Source organism: Elaeis guineensis, chromosome 15 (assembly GCF_000442705.2).
Source record: "Elaeis guineensis isolate ETL-2024a chromosome 15, EG11, whole genome shotgun sequence".
Classification (NCBI taxonomy): Eukaryota; Viridiplantae; Streptophyta; class Magnoliopsida; order Arecales; family Arecaceae; genus Elaeis; species Elaeis guineensis.
This window is the reverse complement of record NC_026007.2, coordinates 64,002,975-64,020,342: the sequence shown is the minus strand read 5'-3', so window position 1 is coordinate 64,020,342 and position 17,368 is coordinate 64,002,975. Positions and strand designations below refer to the sequence as shown.

Here is a 17,368-nt window from a genome sequence, read left to right as displayed (position 1 = left end):
TTAACCTGAGTGTTTCCACCTTCCAAACATCCACACATAGCCTCATCAATCAACAACCGACCACAAGAGTAACATGTCTCTGATAAATCCTCATAAATGAATTCTTGCCAAATGGTCTCCTCCCCAACATAAATCTTGGTACCCGGGCAGATAACACATGAAGTATCAAGCAACACACAAGCCCTAGCAAAACCCAGTCTGGAAGATGATTCAGTCCAATCATCCAGATATAGTAGTTTTCCAACCGTCACAACTATCTTTAAAATTTTCTCCTTATCCCATAGCTCAAGCAAAAGATCTAGTAGTCTGACCCAAATTCAAAATCATCGGATACCATCCTGTCCTGGCTTGAAATTTAGCCTCCATGCCTCTAAAGCCAAAAGCTGACTAGCCAAGGACCAAGGCCCTCTGGCGAGGACTCAATCTTTATCCGCCTCAGATGGCAATCGAAAAACCAATATACCCTCAGATAAAGGGGAAGCCAAAAGTTCGCTGATATTCTATCAAATACGTAGCTCTCTTTGAACAAAATCGAATGAAAATCCTTTGCCCAAAAACCTACCGAGCAAAGCTGATTGTAGTCTAGAACAAGCTTGATTGATTTCATCCTTGGAGAAGACTATTACCTTGGTGAAGCGCTCCCCCAACGCCGCAATATCCTCCGAAGATGCACGAAAAGTTTTCCAGTGAAATCTCCGAAAACCTTGCACAATATGTGACCAAGTACGTTCAACATCATTCGCCACCCCCTGGGTTGCATTACCTCTGACCTGAGTGCGAGAGGTAAATAATCCTCCCCAATCTGGCATCGCTTGGTTCCATAGAGAGGGACCCCGAACAAATCCAACCCTTTTCTTGCCTCGCATGGCCTTCTCCTTCCGCTCAGGTGAGGGTTCAGAGAAAATCCTGACGTCTTTCACCTTTTCCTTCTTAGTCATGACCGGTTATGATCATAAGCCTCCTATAACCCTAACGAACATAATATATTTTTAGAGATATAATTATAACATAGATATTTCAAGTAATATACCCATATAATTTTGATCAAGTTTTATACTTAAGATTATATTTCTCCTTCCACATGTGCATTTGTGTGTGTATTCACAAGTTATACAAAAATTTATGAAAAGTCTTACTCATGAGTTCTCCCTTGACCCTCCTTCTCAAAGGAGAATTAGGATCCTTTCCCTTATGGAAGTTTATAACGGTTTAAGCTTTTGAGGGAGCAATCTAATCAAGCTTGTACCATTGAAAATTTGATAAATTTAGCTTTTTTTTTATGTATAGTGATATGAGAAAAACTAATTTTTGGAGAATAATCTAGATAACTGTGTATCCAGCAAGGCGGTGGAAATAACGGTTGTTATTTTCATTGTAGCAGTTTTGGAGGGGTCCGTTATTTGCTGATAACTGCGTTATTGAGACCTGGCTTTTGGCCAGGGAGCAACGTAGATCCCCAGACAAAAGGAAAAGAAACCCCGTTCATCACCCGAAAAAGAGAATACGGACGCCGAGGGCAACCAAGAAAGATGCGTGGAGTGGGCGGCCCACTTCTGTGCATCGGCGATCTGCTGAGCGACGTCGCCGACGACGATGGCGGTGGTGATGGGGGCGTCCACGAGAGCCTCCCTCCCCCCTCGCCAACGGCGGTTCCTCCCGTTCCTCTCCCACCATCCGATCTCCACCAACTTTTCCAGGTAATCCCTCTCCCCCTCTTCATACCTTCTTATCCTACAATATAATTGATGATAGAGATCCCAGAAACCTCAATTATTCTCTTTGAAGATGGGGATTACATGCTTTCTTTTGTTTCCCCCCTCCTCTGTTGTACTCAGGGCCCGTTTGGTTTTTTTCCCCTAATTTTGTTTCAAGAACCTGAGGAGTAAAGTGAAGTAGACTGAACAACATGTTTGATGAAACCCATTTGTTGTCTGAAATTGTTGGTAAAATCTCTAGATCTTTAGGAAGCAAAGATACATTGCTTTCAGAAAAGTGTGAAGATGAAAACAAAGAATAGCAGAGGTTTTGTGCGAATGCTATCTTCAACATCAACCTCCACTTGGTGTTTCACGGATTCGTGGAGGAAAAAAAACCAAACAACGACAACAACAACGATGCCGAACAGGCCCTCATGGAATTTGAACCATCTAGCAAATGGTCTGATAGAGATCGAGGTAAGATTTGTAGCTTTTTAGGTTTCCAACTCAGTAACAGATTCTGGCCTTTAGCATTATAACTTAGGCATGTTAGGAAGAAAGAATAGTTTTGCTCCAGGACTGTTTTGGATTTTTCAGAGCCTACAGAAATTTGTGAGAGGAGGTTGCCTTTTGAGGGTCTTGTTAGAGATGGAGTATTTATAGAGCTTAGTAGCGCATAATTGATTTGTTAGTATAGGAGATGAAATGGAGGCACCTAAATTGAGGTTTTGTAAATTTTCTGTATTTTAGCATTGCCAGGTTCAATCTAAAGCTTGGACCTTACTTTTTTCGCTTGCATCTTCATGTGGTGGCAAGGGATGGGAAAAGTGCTGAACTCAGAGAATAAGGGTGAGGATCATGTTAGGTTGGTAGGTCTTGAATTCAGCATGTACCTTTTATACTGTTTTCAAAGAAAAATCAGGTTTGCCTCCTTTGGATGCTCATTTGATGAAGTGTCAGTTGCAGCACCAAGTACTGTTGGTTCTCGGAGTTTCTCATGTTTAGCATTCCTTCTCATTAAGGTCAAAAGTAAAGTATCCAAGTAATGATGATATTGATTTTGTGAATTATAACTAACGATCATATTTAATCATATTTTCCTTGGACTTTCCTCAGTGCATTCAGGCCTTCTAAAATCCTTATTTCACTATATGATGAAACTTCTCTGATGTCTTCCCTTCTTTTGCTCTCTCAGCCGTCAAGACAAGTCTGAGACCCTACTACTGACTGAAGACTTCATTTTTATTTTGTTGTGCATGTTGATATCATTTAAACTCATTTTTTTTGTCACTTTATCATTCATTGTTGACCTCTCAAACTTCCTTTGATGCAGTGGTATCAAATCTAATCCCCACTCTGCACACCCCCGCCTCTTCCAAAAAAAAAAAAAAGAAAAGAAAAGTTCAGGCAAAAAAAAAATCCTACGTTAAGTCTCATCAAAGTCTGATGATCATACAACCCAAAGTGCATATCCACTTAATACATGTTTCTTCAGATAGATCTAAACTGTTTCTTTTAGGTTTCTTTTGTATTGCATCCAAGATAATGATAGGATATATTACTCTTGATTTTTTTTTCTTTTTTTTTTTTTTTGAGAACAAGATGGGCTCTTGCCATTGAAAATTGGTTGAGACCTATTCTAAAAGTGCATTTTAAATACTCTGTTTTGGCTTTTTGTATATGTGGGCTCTTATATTCTGAACTTCTAATTATTGATTCCATGTTTCCAATTTAAAGTTCAATTTTATCCAAGGCACATACACCATTAGGTGGTGCTGACATCGCCAGAACTACATTGCTTCATGAGGATCTTTTTATCGTTTTTCCTTTGTTTTGTTTTTGGGAAGGTGAGATTATTTTATGGATGAAGTTTACATCCATCTGTTACGGTTAAGTCAAGCCCACCATAGTCTTCTGCAGAGCACCTAATAAAAACATTGATCATAGGATTTTATAATCAAGTAAAAATGAAACCTAAAGCAGCAAGTATCAAGATCAGGCTGGCATCAAGATCAGCCTGCCAGTCATTATTTGTGATGACCACCCTTCACCTTGGTCAACCATCAAGTTTGCAGTCATAACATCCTCTTTCTTTATTCTGAGAACCCAACCATCCCTTTCTCTATTCTCTCTTTTTTTTTTTTTTTATACCTCAGCGATTTCAATCTCTTTTCTATTTTCTTCTTCTTTGACTTATTCATTCCATATTTTCTCTACTTCCTAATTTATCCCCCCAACCCTTCTTTTGTTCTTATCCATAGCATGGTTCCCATGTGATATCCATATCTTCTCAGCTAATTTACAGAGCTTGTGAGCATGAGAGTTTGTTGTAAGCATGGGTTTGGTTAGATCTTTCTTTAGTTATTGCATCTGCTTTCCCTTTTACCTTTCTTTATCCACTATGCAATATTTCCTTCTTTCACAATCCAAACATTTACAACTAGGGCTTTTGTGTGGTCTTCAAATTTTCTTGATAGGATCATCTACTTGCTACCAATTGTTGGAAATTTTTTTTTGCTTGGGCTGTTATATAGCTGTTATTGTTTAGAGTCATACTACTTTCACAGGCTGTGATCATGCTATTTGGTTAGATCATATTGGTTTCTGGATGCCAACATTTAAATTGTTGCATGTATAATTGTCCCGAATATTTGAAATCTGCTGGGTCCAATTACCTTCTGTTGAAAATTGCATGATGGGATTCACATCAGGCCTCACGAGTTCCCCAGGCCTCCTTAAGTAGCATCAGATTTGTTCTTGAAGCAGATTGTTCGATGGTTTTGAGAATTTTTTTTTTTATTTCAGGTTTAGGTGTAAATTGTAGAATTTTGCATGTTATCTGAGAGTTTAATTTGGACAAAAGAAAGGGCTTGAGTTTTTAATTCAAGTATTACAGGTTACTTGTTAATCTTTGGATTTAGTGCAATATTGATTGTGGATTGTTTTATCATGTCACCTGAGAGATATTTTGATAATTGATTTGTGGATTGTTATATTGATTTATTTTTGTTGAATTTGTGCAGTTTTAACTTGCTGTCACAGCATATTTTGGCCATAGCCTATTTCATTCATTATTTTTGTATAGTTTAGATGTTTTGCATCTTAGAAGCTTCTAGTGATTGTATAATTCTATGATCTCAAGCATGTTAGGCGTTAGTTTATGCTTCCATCATTTTAATGGCTTAACAAGGAGGCATCCAGCCAGGGACTTTTGTTTCTCCACAGCTTAGAGGGGTGTCATAGCAACATATTTATGATTGTTTACATAAACAGGAGGCTTTGTTGAGGCAGCTAACTGAATGTTTGCACAATGGCTTAATCTGACTGCTGATATGAGGCCCTGAGCATTGCATTCTGCGAGATAAATATATCCATTTTTCAGGTGACCAACAAGAGGCTATTGTCTTAGATTTATAGTCAAACCTTGACGCTATTGATGGATTTGATTGTGATCGTGAGTCTTATGAGGAGCACTGTTAAGAGATAAAGAATAGGTTAGTGAGAGCTTCAGAGTAGTCTTGGGACTACAGGATTAAAGTCAATATTGATGATTATCAGGTTTGTTTGGATCTAGATGAGTTTTCAGTGCACAAATTTCTAGATGACTAGAAAGTATAGTAGTTACAGTGAAGATAAAGGAAACTGCTCCAGTATGGTTCGATATATCCTATAAGGTTTGCTTCGGTACGCAAAATCAAAGTGGAAAACTGGCCTAAAATGAAGAAACTGAGGAGAAAATATTTCTACTGATGACTAAGTAGTCATATTCCAGCAGTTCTTTGGCCTGATGCAGCTGAATAAATCTTGAGGAAATGCCCAGTTAAATTTGCCTGCTGATCTCCAGAATGTACTTGAACAGAATGAAGAGCAAGCTGGTGCATATTACATCATGGGATTGAGTGATTGGATCTAGGTCACGTAGCTTTACATATATTGGTTAATGTTGATTATGCTATTAATTAGCAGTGAAAGCTGAGAAGTTTACCTAACAATTTCATGAATTAGATAATGCCGTTTAAGTGTCAATCAGCAGGTTGGTCATGATCTTGCTTTTGATAGAGGTCACCATATCTCACCACTAATTATAACTATCATTGGAGCTTTTGCTAGTGATGTAAGTAAAGAACATGGAGTTTTAGGCCTTATGTCATAAAGTAATGCCTTTAAGAGACTTAAATGGGGAATGGTTGGAAAACAATCAGGAAAGTGTCCACCTAGTGTATACACTCATTGAACACATTTGGCTAATCGTGTTGATGTCAAAGACATGGAGTATTAGAGGGATGAACATGCAATGGATGATGAATTCATGAGTAGGAACATGAGGAGCTTGTTGTTGAAGCCATCTGGACTCCAAACAATGCTAGGAATGTCTAAATGATTCATTGAGCACTTACACTCCTTGAATTCATCCATAAGTGATTAAGGCACAATATCTTTCACGCCACTTGCATTGCCGCTAGGAATTCATCCGCCATCATAACAGACAAGAACCTTATCTTTTATGAAAGTGTTAACAAACTCTAATTTGAAAATTCAGAGGTGAATGCATAGTTCATCATTTCTTTGATTCAAAGGAGCTGAGTTTCTTGTTTGGGCACATTCTTAAGTGTCCTCCAATTCGGCAATGATGCAGTCAGTTACCTCAAGATATTTCACATTTGATTGGTCTCTCCTTAGATTTTTAATCATTAGCTATAACATGACTGGGAGAATGTGTCCACCTTTATTAAGGATGGGCATGGAGATGGAGTGGATTTTTGTTGAGAATGCTTTGAAGCTACCAAAGGTTGTATAAAAAGCCTAAGACAATGCTTATTCAATTTAATTAGAGTGAAAGAACAAGGCCACATTTCTTCACTAGATCCAATTTGAAGATGCATGCAAGCAAAGCTGATTAGTTTACCTTCCCAACGCCATTGTGGATGTTGAGGGTACTTGTTTCCTCCTAACATTCAAGTACTACTAAAATAGAAGCATGGGGAGCTGCTTGTAGTAGAACTTCTTAATGGCCTTCCTTTCATAGAGACATGCAACATTTTATCAACGTAGTCCAGGGCTCAAACTTAGCACACTAATCTTTTATTAACTATAATGTACAAGGAAAAGCACCTGAATGTCAATGGTTTTAGATATAAAGCACAACTGAATTCTAAGTTAAAAATTCCATATTGATTAACTACCAATTTATGGGAAGAAAATGTCTATTGTTAGGGGTCAGGGGCTGTGGACACAATAGAGCTAAAGAGTTTTTAGGATTAGAGTTTCGGTGGGGTGGGGGTGGGTGTGGGGGAGAGAGAGAAAGAGAGAGAGAGAGCACTAGACAAGAAGATTAGGATTGAGCGGGATGCTATTTAATAGATTTATGGGTATTATGGAAAATATTCCACTTTCATGTAGTGTTAAAATTGCATGATCCAACAAAGTATCGGGAATTGCATCACTATGTCATAGAGCTATTGTGAAGGGAAATATTTGTGGGAGTGGGTCCTTGTGCCATCCTCGCACTCCCAAATCTGAAGAAAACATAGGACTTGCAGAATCTGCTTGATAATTGTGCTGTCAACGAGATTACTTAGGCTAATCATGCCTTCGGTTTGCTTAATTTGTATAGCCATTCCATACATGCAGCAAACCAAGTCCTACATCCCTTCGTTTGAGTATTTCTTTTTGTCTGTCTTGATGATATCCTCATATACAGTGGATGTCTCTCTTGAAACATCTGATGCATAAATTGAAGATCTTGAAGTAAAAAAGGTTTTCGATGAACCTCAAGAAGTGCCCTGAGTGGTTAAACTTCTGGAAGTATATCATGTTGGTAGATGGAATTAAAGTTGACCTTGTAAAGTTGGCTTATTCCCGGATCCCTTAGGGATATGAAATGCTTTTATTGATTTGCTTCATCATATCGGCCATTACCCATTTATTCACAATTTTAGTTTCATGATTGTCCCTCTTGCTGACTGCATCCAAAAGCACATGCTCATGTGTACTCCTCAAGCTGATAATAGCTTCAATCTCATTAAAGTCAAGATGATTAATGCTTCTATTCTGGCACTTTTAGATTTTCAGGCCTTCGAGATAGACACTGATGCTCCAATGTGGGTGCTATTGCTACTTTTAGTTAGGAATGATACCTGGTGGCTTATATTAGTGAGAGGTTGAGTGATGCACGCTACAGATACCTGAAATACAAGTCAATTTTGTTTTCACTCAAGCTCTCAAATATTGGAGGTGTCACCTGATCCAGAACCAGAAGGATATTTTGTCCTGAATCTTGACCATGAGGCACTACACTGTTTTAACTCCAATTCATTATAAATAAATCATCTAAAGAGACATTTCTACAGGATTATGTGTTCAATCTTAGGCACAAGTTTGTGGTCCTGGGGCACATAGACAATATATATTAAACAGTAAATTTTCTTGTTAGGGACTTTACTTTAGATGGTTATTCCGATTGTCCAGGAATGATACTCCAGTATCCATTGAATGATTGTTGTGAATGTCACTAGTTGAAAAGGATCAATTTCCAATGCTTCTTGTCTTATCCAAACATTATGGTCAAACATTACATCACCCTTCATCATCACTTCTTGTCACTAGTTTGAAGACATCATCGCTTTCCATTTTGTCATCATGGTCAAACATTACATCACCCTTCATCAATATATTTCAGCCAGGACAGTTGTATCTTCTGAACCATAAATATCATTTAGGCTTTTAGCTTGAACAAGTCGTTTGGACATTTTGCATTGTGATTAAAATTGTGCAATGCATGGTTTATGGATTCTGTGCAAACAGCTGAGCATCATATCTTTTATATATTTTGATGTCTTCAAAATAAATAGAAAGATATCCTGCTTTTGTGTGCATCAGGAAAACTACGATTGGTTGATTGAGTCATTATCAGGGACTGACCACTCATGGACAGATCTAACACTAAAGGTGTGATAATCATTTCTCCTAAGAGTGATCTGTTCTTTGCATGAATTTCTTTTTTCTTTGTTGAAACCAACCTGATTTCTCTTGTTCGTATTCTAGCTATGTGCTGCCCTCAAGACAGCAGATAAATTGGTTAGTTCTGCCAATTCAAATATTGGAGTATTACTAGAAAAGGTGGCTGTACTTGAGAGTATAATAAAGCGAGGCGATTCTGCTGTAGCAAAAGCAAAAGATATCCAGAATATGCAGACAAATAAGGAAGCATCTTTTACCACTAGTTTGGATGACAACGACGTGGGGTCAGGACAGAAGAAGAAGTAACAAACGTTGTCTGGTTTCATGAGTTGTGAGGTCTTGGCTAGATACATATACTAAAATTATGACATGAGGTATGTATTTTGTCATGTGGCCGTTCTGCTCTATATCTTCCATCCAGAAACCATTGGGTCAACAAAGTTTCAAACTCATATGAACATTAAAATGCATGATATGAAAGCAGCCACTACACCTGGAATGAAACTCCCATGGGTTGAAGTAACTTCTGTACAATGTATGTGACGTCAAATAGTTTGACCATGCAGCAGCCAGTTACATGAAAGTAACCCAGATTGTTGGATAAATGCGCTCATGGCATGTTTGCTTATGCTTCAGTTGAGTACTTGTCTGCCTCCAAAGAAAATTTAGTCTCATTGATAAGGAGTGACCATAACCTTTTTTTTTTTTGGGAAAATGGCAATCTTTTTTTTTTTTTTTTTTTGGTACAGGAAAATGGTAATCTTTTTAATAGTCCGATTTTTGCCTTATGGTTGATCTTGAAACCTGTAGCGGTATGCTTTAAAAAACTAGAACATGAACCCATCAAGTTTAACATGAGGATCTCGGAGCCGTGCAATTGCAGTTATAGCCTCTTTAAGCTGTCACTTTATGAATAGATAAGCAAGAAACCAAACATTCATAACTATATTTCTCAAAGCGTTATTCTAATTTACCATGAGAGATGTTTACTTGACTTTGTGTATGTCATCAGATGTATTTTCACGGTAGCAGTGTTTTGGTAACTTTGCACTGAGAAGTTTGCCTTTCATGATGATAAATGTTTCACATTTTTGTAGCGGTCAAGCCTATGGTCTTCCAGACCACGTTTAAAAAGTAAAACGAGTGAGATAGTGCAATCCAAAGAGCCATGATGCATTTTGTCAGCAAGCCGGCGTCCTTTCAAAGGAAATTCTGTTCTACGCAGAGCTCCTCCTTCGAGGCACGATCATCTCACCGGGAACATCCAGCAGCAGTCAAGCAAGGTTACGGGTTACGGCCTAAAATCTGCTTGAAGATCAATGATCAATGTGGCATTGAAGCCTGTGATGAGAAGGCTGTAGAATGGCAGAGGCATAGCTGCAGGATTGTGAGACCGAGTCCATCGAGATTTATCTAAAAAAACGCATGCTTGCATGCAAAGGACTAATTAGTTCGTCTCACCATTGACGTACCACTGGAAGTTCTTTCATGGCTTCTTTTTATGTTGGCTACCATTAAATAAGTACACTTTGCCCTTCTTATCGTATGTTATTTACTGTTAAACAACTTTTCGTATGATTTTGCAGTTTGTTAGCAGATTCGATTGCAGAGAAATCATAGAAAGGGATACAAATAATATCTACTCATGTGTTATTAGATATGTACCATTTCTAATAAATTGCCATTGAAAAATTGGATGGCGTCTACGTATTAAACCTTCCGGCCACAAAATCTTATGCTACAAACATCCCTACTTCATTTGCCTCTATGAAATGATTTTTGATTTTTTACAACATAAAGCAAGTTTCTCACACTTGGCAAACCTTGAAGAATCAGCCACAGCTCATTTTTGGCCTTTAATATCTATTCTAAGGCAGCTGTACAAATTTCTAGGCAAACGGATGTGTCAGCATCCAAATTAAACAATAGCATTCACATCACGAATCATTTGCCGATATGAACAACATTTTAGCTACCGTGATATATTGTCTCCAACATGCCTCATGCCTTTGTTCTTTCATGCACCATGGCTTGTAATGGTCTTCCAATTTGGGGTCACAAATCATACATGCCTCACTTAATTTGTCATCCGCATCAGAGAATGGTCTAATACATAACTGTTTTGGCTTTTTTGCTATTTTTCATATATCTTGGATGCAATAGCAGCTTTAAAAACATTAGGCTCCCAAGTTTAAGCTTTAATTGTGTAAAAATACTTTCAATCATGTACGTTATAAGGTGATAGTCCATTGATGCAGAAAAACTGTTCACCACCATTCCTTCTATAGCTACCGGGAACAGCAGCGAAGGCGCTAGAACACGAGCCAGACAAATATTTCCACTCGGATCCGTACGAAGAAAAACCCGTAAAAAGTCCACTTGAAAATTCGTTGGATCTACTTGCAGTGTTCTCAAGTCATTTACCATCATTAATAAACAAGCCTCTTAAACCATGCAATTAGAGTTTGATACACAATATTAATAAACAAGCCTCTTAAACCATGCAATTAGAGTTTGATACACAATATCAGCGCATGCGACTCCGATGCTTACCATAACATAAGCCATAATTTGGACGAAAACCCCCAACGCCATGCAGACAGACCAGGAGGCCTTGAGCATCAAGGATGGAAGCATCTGCGGCAAGAAACATTTTCAGCGGCTGAAGTAACGGTACAGCTTCAAGACCTAAAGTTCCATGGTGATGCAACACACTACTGATAGGGGTGCTTACAATATGGAATTCAGATTTTAAGTAACTTCTACCCAAAACAGATAAATAAGTAACAACAATTATAAGGAATGAAATTATCATGAAATCCTTCCTGAAATTCGGAGGATAAAAGCTTAGTCAAAGTACAAAGAAATTTATTTCTCAATAGCCTTTAAACTGCTATGATGCCAAATTCTATCTTCACCTGTCCGATGAGCCTCGCAGGGCAAAGGGATGCAAACAAAACCATCCCCAAAAATGTCAAAACAAGCGATGTAGTTGCTTCAAGACAAATATTACACTGCCGTCCAAAATGGGCAAATTAATGTCACAAATCTGTCATTATTTATATCTATAGAAAATCATGCACTAGCTTTCAGCTGTGCCGGCTCTGGGGCGGGGGCTGCAGCAGGAGCGACTCCACCTGTGGTTGGCCTGCAAAAGATTCAAATTATTAGGAATTGATTTTTAATAATATAGTACTGCTGCATATCTTGCAATGAGGACGGTATAAGGTTGCAAGAGGTGCTTACAGGCCAACCATGACTTTGAATGCATCATAAATTCCCCATTGTGCTCCAGTCAGCGTACCAATCATAACAATACGAAGAGGAAGCCCACGGGTGAAAAGACCCCACAGCCCAAGCTTCTTCACAGCCTAATCAAACAAGAGAACAATAATAAAAAAAAACAAATACAAAAAATATATATATATAGTGGATCAACACTATGCATGATAAATAAGAACTAACTGTGCAAGACTTACATCACCAACGGTGGCACCCTTAGCATTGTTAAGAAACGAGACAAGATTGTCCGCTGGGTGTGAGACAACAGCACAGAAGACCCCAGCGATGTACCCTCCAGCAAAGCTCACTCCTAGCTGTAGTGTCTTGCTACACTCGTCCTTTGGAGTGGGAATTGAATATTTGTAAAGAAGCTCAACAATAGTTTCAAAAGAAGCAAATTTCATCATGGTATCTGCATACGCAATTCAATTACAAATGTCTCAAATCAGTTGCCCATATACCCTCGCTATAGATGACAAGCATCATTAGCATTTGAATAAACAAAAGGAAGCAAAGCAATGGCCTTCCTGTTATTCTTTTATATTGGCATATAAACTTTCAATCGAAATGCACAATTTTTCCGACAAATTCAAGCCGCAACATTATTGTCTCAACTACTCAGATATTATTAGCAATATTATGAGCAGAAGCTACGAAGAACACATTCACGTCAACAGGAACATGGCCCTCATCTCCCAGACCGGGTAAATAAACAAGATACCCAACAAAGTCGCCAGATTGTGTGTTTTGGACTATGGTACATAAGTAGGCAAAAACTAATGCTCATAAACTATGGTCTCCGCAGAAATTGTAATCATGAAACAATAAATACACATTTTAATTCCAAAAGTAGGGAAAGCGCATCTTGATACAAACTGAGACAGGAGAGGAACACCTTACCAACATAAATTTATTAGATATGCCCTGTTTTAATTGACAATATACAGATGGGAAGAGTGCCCATCATGAAAAAAGGAAAAAAAAAAATAGAAGCATCTGGCATAATGCCCAATATCCAAGGCGTCAAAAAAAAAAATAAAAAATGAAAAGAGATGAAAAAATTAGTGGTCAAAAGATTGGCACACCTGGGTGGTTTATCGTATTTTAGCCACTTCATTGGAGTACAACTCCATGCAAAATCAAGCAATGAAGTCCCAAGCAAAGAGGATTATTTGCCATACGCACATTTCAAATCTTGAAACCAGAAACAGATTCCAAGAAGAACTACGTGCATAAGAAATGAAACATAGATTGCAACAAAACGGTGAAAAACGAAGGCAAAATTTGTAGCTAGTTCACAATGCATTAGCATTTCTGCTGATCTTTGCAAGACATTTAAGATGGTGAAGGATATGTGCAAACATATGAAGGCTAAAATCAGTAAAGACCTTAAAAAGTCACAATACTTTGAGGCATCAAACAAACCCTCAAGCTTATCGAACGAAACAACCATCACAAGTTTGGCAAGCAAATCAGATGTCCATCAACCAAAAAAGTAAAAAATTGTCAGCCATAATAAGAACCATTTTGTTTTTCTGCAAAATAAGGGGCAACTGAAATAAGATTAATGGCGCCAGTACTTGCATGGTGAGTGGGCTGAGAATGCATCAAAGTTGAATGTGTACACCACTTCATTGGAGTGCAACTCCATTTAAAATCAAACAGGAGAAGACTCAAGCAGAGAGGATAATTTGATATATGCACACATAAAATCTTGACAATCATGTACAGATTTCAAGAAGAACTATGTGCATCAATATAGAGGTAGATTGCAACAAGTAGAGGGGAAAAAAGGAATCCAAAAAGGGAAAAAGTCATAGGTATATGTATAAACTATGCAAAAGGACTCTGACCATGAAGTTCAAAGGAAACTTGTCATCTACATAAATACATACATATATGCATGTGCGTGTGCCCATAGCAACATAACTCTTGAAGGTTCCCTTGCGAAAAAGGGCTATCCTAAAATGCTTAGCACATTTGCCCTCACAAACAAGTGCACACAAGAAAGGACAAGCATGCAAATCAAGGTTCACAAGAAAAAAAGGATCGAATCCAATTGTCAGCTCACTTAGGAGCCAAATTTTGTCATTGCTCTCAGTGAGAATGTAATTTACCTCAGTATCAGCTTTTTTCATAGTTTGCGCTTACACAAAAGAAAAGAGTGAGTTAAATTGTCAATACAACACAAAGGAGAAAAAAGAGTAATAGAATCCTTTCCACCACCGTAGATGCACATACTGAATGATGCTAGTTACAACATCTTTCCTCCTCTCCCCTTATGTACAAATGATAAGCTATAGTTTTCATCAGACATCCATGCATACCTCATATGAAAGTGATTTACATTAATAAAGAAAATTTCTTTAAAAGTAACTGATATAGGAAAAGCTAAAACTTGCTTTGGTCATGCATTTAGCATGGAAGCTAACAATCCTTGCAGCGACATGGGACAAAGAAAAAGGCAAATGAAAATCAGCTGAGTTACCAAAGAAATTGTAGTCTGGTGCTTCAAATTCTAAAGCAGCATTTGATATGGGGATATTCCAGTGAAAATCAAAGCACAAATTAGAAAACCTATAAAACTAGAATATTAAAGACAAAATCCACACCATGTGTGTGTTTTCAGAATGTATTTTCTCTTAAATATAGTTGATCTCAAGATATGTAGAACCATATTCGTAGAAAACACAGAACAACAAAAAACATTCTCATTTGAAATAACACGTTCATGGAAAACAACACAATCATGGAAAATGTGTGCAATTGAGCATATAAGATATACTCCTATGGTAATTACATGAAAAGCCTTAACAATCTTTTTAAACTAATCAGTTACATCAGTTTTAAAGCATCTAAATTACTCTTGTCAAGTTGACCAGCTTAACTAGCCAGCATTTCAAGAGTCGAAAAAACAAAGAACTATACATACATCTAAGGTTTTACAATTATGCAAGTAATGCCAGACATCAGCACTTTCACAAACTGCATAAAAAACACAGCTTGCACATATAATGGAATCAAGCAGAACAAAAAGAAAAAAGGAAAAAAAAAAACAGATACAGTCAACCAGCATCTATAAATGGAAAAAAAGGAAGATTTTCTTACAAGGAATCTGACGCCCCCAAAGTGGAACCAATCCTTTATACAATCTGCACTTCAGCACATCGAGATAAGAAAAGTTACAATTTAAAAAAAAAAAAAAAAAGATCAATCAACAAAAAAATTGACAAGCAGGAACAAGAAAAGATCATACCCCAGATAACCTTCAGATTTGACAAACTTTGGAAATCCATCACTCAAACCCCTAGCAAACCCTGGCTGTGTCTGGACTCTCACCTTAACTGCCTCCATGGGGCAGAGAGCAACATCAGCAATCACTTCTGCCGAAGCAGACCCAGCAAGGTAGATCAAGGTCTTGTACTTGGCAGCAAACTCAGGTCCAGCAATGTCCGAGTAGTACTTCTTGAAGAACTCATAGAACCCGAATTTACATGCCCCCTGGGCACTGTAACCAAGCAAGGTTGGCACCCAGCCCTTGAAGAAACCTCTCAACCCCTGCTCTCTAAGCAACACACCAAATCCTGATGTGATGCTTTTGTACTTAGATGGGTCAATCTGAAAAACCCAACAAAAACTCAATGTCACGTGGATCAATCTATAAACACTAAACTGAAATGATGAGGTGAAAAAAGAAAAAGAAAGAAAAGAAAAGAAAAGAAATCATCCATCTACATCGATGGAAGGCAATATTTCATATAGGCAACTACATTCATATCAAAATACACATATCAGAAACCAAATAGAAAACGTCAAAACACAATTTTAAAAAGTGATACTAGTTAACAAACAAAAGAAATTTTTCAGCCACCCGTCAAGGAAATTTCAAATTCCAAATAACCTTACAGATCGACAAGTGATATTGTCCATAAATGGGACAAACGAACGAGGCACATTAAAAATAGAAACTTCCCAATAACCTTAAGAAATGAAAAAGCTTCATAGCACATACCACAAGTCCGAGAGCCAATGTCAAAACACAATTCCAAAACATTCATCTACTAACAAATAAGAAAGTTCAAATTACCAACTACTGTAGGTATTAACAGGCAAAATATCGTACAAAATGGAACAAACAAAAGATGTAATAAAGGCAAAGAATTTCCAAAAAAATCAACAGCACGATTCGAATTTTAACTCCAGGAAGTAATTTCAAATTCATTCAAAACCAAAGCAGACAACAATCAGGATAAATCAATCAATAAGTGCAGATCCAGAAACCCATAACCAAAGGGTACAGGTTTCAGATCTACCATTTTAGATTTTTTTTTAAATTTTAAAGAAACCACAAGCAAGAACAGATCATCAAAGACATAACATATTTCCAACACCATATTGAACAGCAATCGGTCAAACGAAAGAAAATAAGAAAAAAGAAGTTTCTGGATGTAGATCCTGACATCCAAAGGGCCAGATCTCAAGCTCATCTATTCTAAAAGCATACCCACAAAGTTAAAACGAAGAAAAATAGGGACAAACTTCATATGCAACCTAGAACTAACGAAAGAGGATCGATAACAAGAAATCTACAATCCAACAAGAATCCCTTAAGAATCCCAAAGAAATGGAATCCAAAGCTCCAATATCCGGATCAAAGGCCCCAAGAAAACAGATCGTGCTCACCTGCATGTTGCACTTGACGAGATCGAGCGGCGTGACGGCCGTGTGGGTGAGCCCACAGCTGGCGATCCCGCCGGCGGTGCAGGCGGCGTAGTACGCCGGCGAGTACAGCGCGATCTTCCTGGGCTCGCTCGGGGCCTGGATGAGGAACGATCCCTGCGATGCGCCGCCATTCGACGGCGGAGGCGCTGGCGACCCAGGGTTCCGGCTCACGACCCTCTCGAGGGCGAGGCTCCTGGTGGCCGACGAGGAGTAGAGGAAATTCGGAAGAAGCGATTGGCGAGATTTCTCAGAGAGATCCATCACTGGCGAGTTTTTGGAAGAGGGGAACAAGGCTCGCAAGTTGGGGTTAGGGCTCGGAGCGATGGCGTTCTTCCCCCCACTCTCGCGTGGGTTATGAACGGACAGCCAAGACAGCTGCCGCGCGTCTAGGGCTAATTGCTATTAATAGAAGGACAAGGAAGAAAATGCCCCTCCCTTACCACAAAATAATTGGTAACACCAGCGCCATGCTTGTAGTAATGTAACGCGCTATGGCATTTCTGTGATTGTGGCAGTTCAGCGATGGCGTTTTCGGACCATCGTTATGTGCGGAGCAAACTTTGGAAGCTCCCTGGGGCCTCCGCCTCGTCCCTCCCTCACAAACAAATACTGGATTAGCTTAATGTCTAACGTATGAGCTGACGAATCAGGGTTAGCGTATGCTTAATGGCCACAAATCACGTGCTCCGATTGTGGGCCCCACAATG

General features: G+C 38.5%; 2 protein-coding genes across 2 annotated transcripts; one reads left to right on the top strand and one right to left on the bottom strand.

Annotated features, from left to right (window-relative positions):
- Positions 1-1,423: 1,423 nt before the first annotated feature.
- On the top strand, positions 1,424-9,262 carry LOC105058228 (uncharacterized). The gene is made up of 3 exons (XM_010941095.4): positions 1,424-1,697; positions 8,577-8,645; positions 8,742-9,262. The coding sequence occupies exons 1-3, from the start codon at positions 1,530-1,532 to the stop codon at positions 8,961-8,963; spliced, it is 459 nt and encodes a 152-aa protein (XP_010939397.1). The 5' UTR covers positions 1,424-1,529; the 3' UTR covers positions 8,964-9,262.
- A 2,177-nt stretch (positions 9,263-11,439) lies between these two features.
- Positions 11,440-17,041, bottom strand: LOC105058227 (mitochondrial phosphate carrier protein 3, mitochondrial). The gene is made up of 6 exons (XM_010941094.4): positions 16,623-17,041; positions 15,196-15,557; positions 15,048-15,091; positions 12,137-12,351; positions 11,904-12,028; positions 11,440-11,805 (listed from the first exon to the last, which is right to left on the bottom strand). Exons 1-6 carry the CDS (start codon positions 16,920-16,922, stop codon positions 11,733-11,735), a joined length of 1,119 nt encoding a protein of 372 aa, XP_010939396.1. The 5' UTR covers positions 16,923-17,041; the 3' UTR covers positions 11,440-11,732.
- Positions 17,042-17,368: the final 327 nt, after the last annotated feature.